Below are 5874 nucleotides of genomic sequence, written 5' to 3'. Positions count from 1 at the left end.
GCCCGCAGCCTGCGTCTTGCGACGGGCAGATCTCCAGCTCTCCCGCCCCAGCTGGGACTCCCCCGGCACTGGGTTCAGGCAGCGAAGTTTGTGAGCTCAGGCTCCAGTATCTGCAGCCCGGGTTTGAATTCTCCCTCAAACGCATGTTGTGTGCGGTCTTGGGCAAGTCACTCAGCTTGCGTGTCTGTCAGAGGATGAAAATAGCTTGCAAGGTTGTTGTGAGGCTCACGTGAGCCACACCTCATGCCACCGTGGTGTCTGGCACTGAGCCAGAGGGTGTAAATGTAAATTTTATTATTTCCTTCCCTGGTTTGAATTCCATCTCCTTGGAGAAGCCTTCCAGATGTCCCCTGTTGTCACCTATCCAGTGATGACTCCCTTCCATGCACTTCCAGTCCCCCCTGCCGCCACCACACACACACACACACACACACACACACACACACACACACACTCTCACTCACAGACACAGACACAGACACAGACACACACATGCCTGTTGGGCGTATGTCGCCCTCTTCACCCTAAGCCTGGGCGGGCTGCAGGCAGGGCCGGTGGGTGCTCAGCTGTCACGTCTGGGGTTCTAGGGAGCAGTAGGGAATGACAAGCCTTCCCAATTTTCCAGGTATTCTGGAGATCACGGCGGTGGAGGTGGGCATTGTGGCCATCAAGGGGCTCTTCTCTGGGCGGTACCTGGCCATGAACAACAGGGGACAGCTCTATGCTTCGGTGAGTCCAGTCCCTCTCGCGGGCAGGCACTGATGGAGTAGCCAGCTCGCTTGAGCATCATGTCAGCGGACAGAGGGGACAGGGCAGTAGAAGGCTTTGCCCAGGGGCCTACAGGACTTGCACTGGGACCAGGACCCCTAGCTGGTGACCACGCCCAGTGGTCTTTTGGCTGCTTCTGTTAGAGGTGGCTCTAGCCTGAGTGACTTGGAGCATGGCTCTCGGGGAGGATCCCACTGGGGGTGAGACATGTCCTACGATCTTCAGCACTGCCGGGTTAGATGTTCCCCCAAACTTTGCTGTCATCACCATCGCCCTTCCCTGAAGGGAGCTGAGAGCGGGGGAGAGATTGCCCCCCAAATTTTCACTGAAATAAGTGGACTCAAGCCAACCTGGGGGCAAGCGAGGGGGTTCGTTGGGCAAAAGCTCTTCTGCTGGGGGCAGCCAGAGCTCTCCTGGGAGTGCGGAAAGGAAGGAAAGGGTCAGGTCAGTGGTTCTCCCAGGGTGGGAAGGCAAGAGCTGTCGCTTCTCCGGAGGAAACTGAGAGCAAGGGAGATGGGACCCACATCCCATGCACACAGGGCCCACGAGCCCAGGCTTGGAAGCCAGTGTGCCTACGCCTGGGCCTCCAAGTAACCAGAAAGGGTCCTGAGGCTCTGGGTGTTGGCAGTGCCCCTCCCCCAAGGGGCGAGGGTGGGGAATACATGCAGTAAAATACATGTAACTAGGAAATTTGCTACCTCCAACTAGTGATTACATGCAATTCGGCTGATACCTCCTTGGCCAATGAGAGGTTTTCCGTCCACACGTAACCTAGACGACGCGGCCCGCGGCCTGTCTCCCAGCAGTCACCTCTCTTCATCCGCGCTTGCTGGGGAAACGTACCAACATTTCCATGCCCCCTTTGAAGCTGGACAAACCCTCCTTTAAGCCGGTTATTTCCTCACAGATTTTCGGCTGCTTTGCTAAAGGAAATGCAAACGCTGGAACGCGCCTGCTGCTTTCCTCTGGCCCAGGGGCCACCTGCTAGTCGCTGCATCTGGCGGCAGGGTCCTCATGGTGCCAGCCTGTCGTGCATGTTATTCCACACGCCAGTCATGGTGTATAAGAGTATGCCCTTGGCTGGTGGTGGGGTCTGAGTTTTCCTTGAGGTGGACTGGGGCTTTCTGGACCCCTTGGGTCCCATGCCCTGGTGTGAGTGAACTGAGTATAGTCCACCCACCGTCCCTCCCCACCGTTAGGGAGAGAGGACACCCCACTAAAGAGGTCTTCTTGGCCTTCAGTGATGGTTCGGGTTTTACTGGGAACTTCGCAGAGGAGCAGCAAGGGCTGTCTCAGGAGGGAAAGCCAAAGTCCTCTGCCATCTCTTCCCATGGGGACCCAGGCCCAGGATTTGGGGGACAAAACAAAGCACGCCCTGGGGATCCCAATGGGCCAGAACCCTCCACCCCCATGGCTTCTGGCCCTCAGAGCTGACAGACCTGGCTTTGGGTAAGGAGGGGCAGAGGCTCCCAGCCCCACTGGGGATAGTCAGCCTAGCTGGACAGTGTGGAACTTTCTGGAGTGCCCAGCAGAGAAGGCCTCACTGCCCTGTCACTTGCCACCCAGTGACCCCATCCTGTGCACTGTCAGCTTGCCTACGAGTGCTGTGCTCACCGCCCTGCCTTGTGGCTGCCCAGCTTCCCTGGGCTTTGCCCCCAGCCTCCTTCTCACCTCCCACAGTCCAGCTCGTTGGCTTCTGTGGGCCAGTGACCGTTTCACCCTGACACTCCCCGTTCCAGCTCTGATCTCCAATCTGAGTCCTAGCTCACCCTCCCCTACAAGTCCTGATCGCTGGGAGACCCCAGGCAGAGGGCAGCACACCCCAATGGAATGCAGGGGCTCCCCCTGACTCCCTGGCTTCACCATCGCTCCAGCAGCCGCTCACTGTAGGACAAGGCCAGCTGGGAGTCATGGTAGACACCTCCTTCTCTCCCAGCCCCACATTCAGTCCATCTCCAGGTCCTCGGACTACACCCCCTGACATTCTCTCTTCAGTCACCATACCTCACCTTCCTCTGCCTTATCCCTAAAGCTGACACCCTTCTAGTGCAGACCCTCATTACCTCCCACCTGGATCACTGCAATGGCCTTGGGATCTGGCTACTGGCCTGCAGCCTCCATGTCCTCCAGTCCATCTGTCCGTCCGTCCATCAATCCATCCATCCATCCATCCATCCACCTATCCTTCCTTCCACTCACCCTTCCTTCCTTCTATTCATCAACCCATCCATCCATCCACCTGTCCTTCCATCCATCCACCCATCCACCTGTCCTTCCATCCATCCATCCATCCACCTATTCTTCCTTCCATCCATCCATCCATCCCTTGATTCCTTCACTTGTCAATCAGTGTCCTGGGCACTTGCCATATGTCACACTTTGCTAGGTACATGTCCAGGGGTCTTCCCAAAGAGCAAATCTGCTCATGTCATGGCCTCTGGGAATTCCTCATCACCCACAAGTTATGGCCCAGGCACCTTAGCTCCGTCCACAGAGGAGCGGCCAGGCGCCTCCTTCTACCAGCTCCCCCATCGTTCCATAACTCGTGTCCCCCTCCACACTCCAGAACCTCTCAGTTCTCCAGCCAAGCTGTGCTGCTCACCCCTTCACCCACACTGTCACTGTCTGGAATGCCCCCTTCTCTGAAAATGCCCACTAGAAAGTGTCAACCTCCTTCTTAGGACTCCCTCCAAATGTCACCTCCTTGGCAAGGTATCTCTGAGTCTACTTCCTCCTCACCCTTCATGGGTGGCAGTAGCTCTGGGGTGGGGGCTTCTGGAGCGAAGGGTCTGGGTGGGACCATGGGGTCCTACAAGCATGGTGAGTCCCCACTGCAGTAGCCCTGGAGTTATGGCCCTGGCCCCTGAGCCAACACCTTCCTCCCTGGTCATCTTCCCCCTCCCACCCCCAGGTGCCCTCAGAAGTGGAAAGCAAGTGCTGTGCACCTCCACCCCTAGAACTCCCCCTTGGGGGGGCCTGTGCCCCTTGCCCTTTGAGGCTAACAGGCCTGTGTCCTTCAATTGCCTCTAAAGTCTCCCTGCCAAGAGAAAGCCCACCCCTGCTTCCTCTGACCTGGGAGAAGCATCGGTCCTGCCTGCCCCAGAGTTTCTTAGGGTGTAGTGTGGGCGCCAGATGCTAACTCAGCATGCCCAGAGAGGAGGATTGGGGTAAGTGTGCCCTGGGTCCACTCACTCATTCCCCAGACAGCTCCTGCACTCTATGCTATTCAAGGGTCAGGCACAGGTCAGAATAGGGTCATATCCTTCTGTGATTTGGGGCCTGACACCCCTTCTGGTCCCCAGATTCCCCCATCTATAGACCATGGAGGTTGGCCTTGGGTGGTGACAACTGTACTGTGGCCTGCAGAGCTCCAGGCAGTCACGGACGGGCAAGAGACCAGAGAAGGGCTGGGGTCAGGGGAGAGGCAGCCCCTGCCCCTGACCCGGCCAGAGCCTTTCATCCTTACTTGTGCTGGGCTTCTGCATCATTGGAAAAAAGGATTTGACATAAAACATCCTCTTTCCTGAGGTCCCGCCTGGTCAGATGCTGCCCAGTTTTCATGGGCCTGGGCCCCAGCCAGCCTGGACCCTGGAAAACAGGCATGCAGCCCTCTGGGTCACCTCCATGCCGTAGCTACCCACCTTTCTCACTCCCATGGGGGCACCACGTCCCAGATGGAGACAGACCACTTAGCCCTCCTGTTCCTGCCCTGTGGCCAGTCCGCAGAAGGAAGGAGAGATCCTGCTGCCTGCCCCAACCTGCCCCCTGCCCTACCTCAACTCAGCAGGGGTTGGTGGTCCCCTGGGAGGTGGCCCTGGCATCCCCCCTGCCTGTGGCTGGGACTGAAGCCTCAAATGGGTTTGCATAAGGCATACCACCCCTTTCCCATCCCACAGGCTGTGGGAGATCCCACAGGTGACTGCTGAGGGACATCGCCTTGATGCCAGGCCTTGGGGACATTGGTATAAGCTCCTTCAGTTCAGAGTTTGACTGTGCCTTTGAGAAGGCGGGGACCACCTGTTATTTCCCCATCCTACCCCTGACACAGGTCCCCACTAATTGCCAGTGACAAAATGAATTTCCTCTGGGTCCCCACTTGGGTTGGAGAACCCCAGCATCTGCTCTCGTCTAAGCACGGCAATATGTGACATTTATTGAGTATGTACTTCAGGCGAGGCTCTCAGCTCCGCTGTGTCTATGTTTTAACCTCCAATCTGTGGGCAGGGACTCTGGAGGCCAAGAAAGTGACTCTCAGAGCTCAAGGACCAGAGCTGGGACCCAAACTCAGCTTTAATGGAGACCTCGGGCTTGTAGAAAGCCAGCCTCGTCCCCTCCCCATCTGCTTTCTGTTTTTTTTTTTTTTTCCTTTTCTTTTCTTTCTTTCTTTCTTTTTTTTTTTTTTTAAAGATGACCGGTTAGGGCATTTTAAACCTTGACTTGGCGTTGTCAGCACCACGCTCTCCCAAGTGAGCCACGGGCTGGCCCTTTACTTCTTTTTCTTTTATGCAATTTCTTCAAAAGAGGTCTGGAGTGCCATCTATCTCTTCCTTTGTCCCAATGCCCAGTCTCTGCTGAGTCCATGCTGCTGGCCGACGTCTAGGGCACCCGGGTGGGCAAGCCCTGTCTCTGCTCCCCACGTGCCACATAGCCAGTGCCCTCGGCAGCGGGGACAGAGCTGGCAGAGTCCGGCTCCTCCGCAGGTGCTCGGGAAGCCTTTGCAGAGGAAGAGACGTTCGTCCAGGCACCGGGGGAGGAAGGGCGCGGGCGGAGGGCACGGGCCGGGCAGGGTCGGCGGCAGCAGGGGGGCGCGGTCCCTGCCACCCTGGCATCCACGCCAGCCTGCTGTCCCCGGCCACCGCCGGTGGCGTTTCTCCCCGCAGGAGCGCTACAACGCTGAGTGCGAGTTCGTGGAGCGGATCCACGAGCTGGGCTACAACACCTACGCGTCCCGGCTGTACCGCACGGCGCCCGGTGGCTCCGGGCCGCGCCGCCACCCCGGCGCCGAGAGACTGTGGTACGTGTCCGTCAACGGCAAGGGCCTGCCCCGCCCCCCCTTCGATACCCTCCCTCCGAAGTGACTCTCACCGTCCGCCCCCCGCTGGACGC

The 5874-nt window shown here is 58.1% G+C and overlaps 1 protein-coding gene across 1 annotated transcript in view; it reads left to right on the top strand.

The window, feature by feature from the left end:
* The window catches only part of FGF3 (fibroblast growth factor 3), a 36452-nt gene extending 30606 nt beyond the window's left edge, over positions 1–5846 (top strand). Inside the window, exons 5-6 of the mRNA XM_008589575.1 lie at positions 626–729; positions 5649–5846. Coding sequence (XP_008587797.1) covers positions 626–729; positions 5649–5846 — 302 coding nt within the window. The remainder of the gene's footprint in view (positions 1–625; positions 730–5648) is intronic.
* The last annotated feature ends 28 nt before the right edge of the window (positions 5847–5874 follow it).

This window comes from Galeopterus variegatus, unplaced genomic scaffold (assembly GCF_000696425.1).
Source record: "Galeopterus variegatus unplaced genomic scaffold, G_variegatus-3.0.2 Scaffold5531, whole genome shotgun sequence".
Lineage (NCBI taxonomy): Eukaryota > Metazoa > Chordata > Mammalia > Dermoptera > Cynocephalidae > Galeopterus > Galeopterus variegatus.
This window is presented reverse-complemented; position numbering and strand designations above follow the sequence as displayed.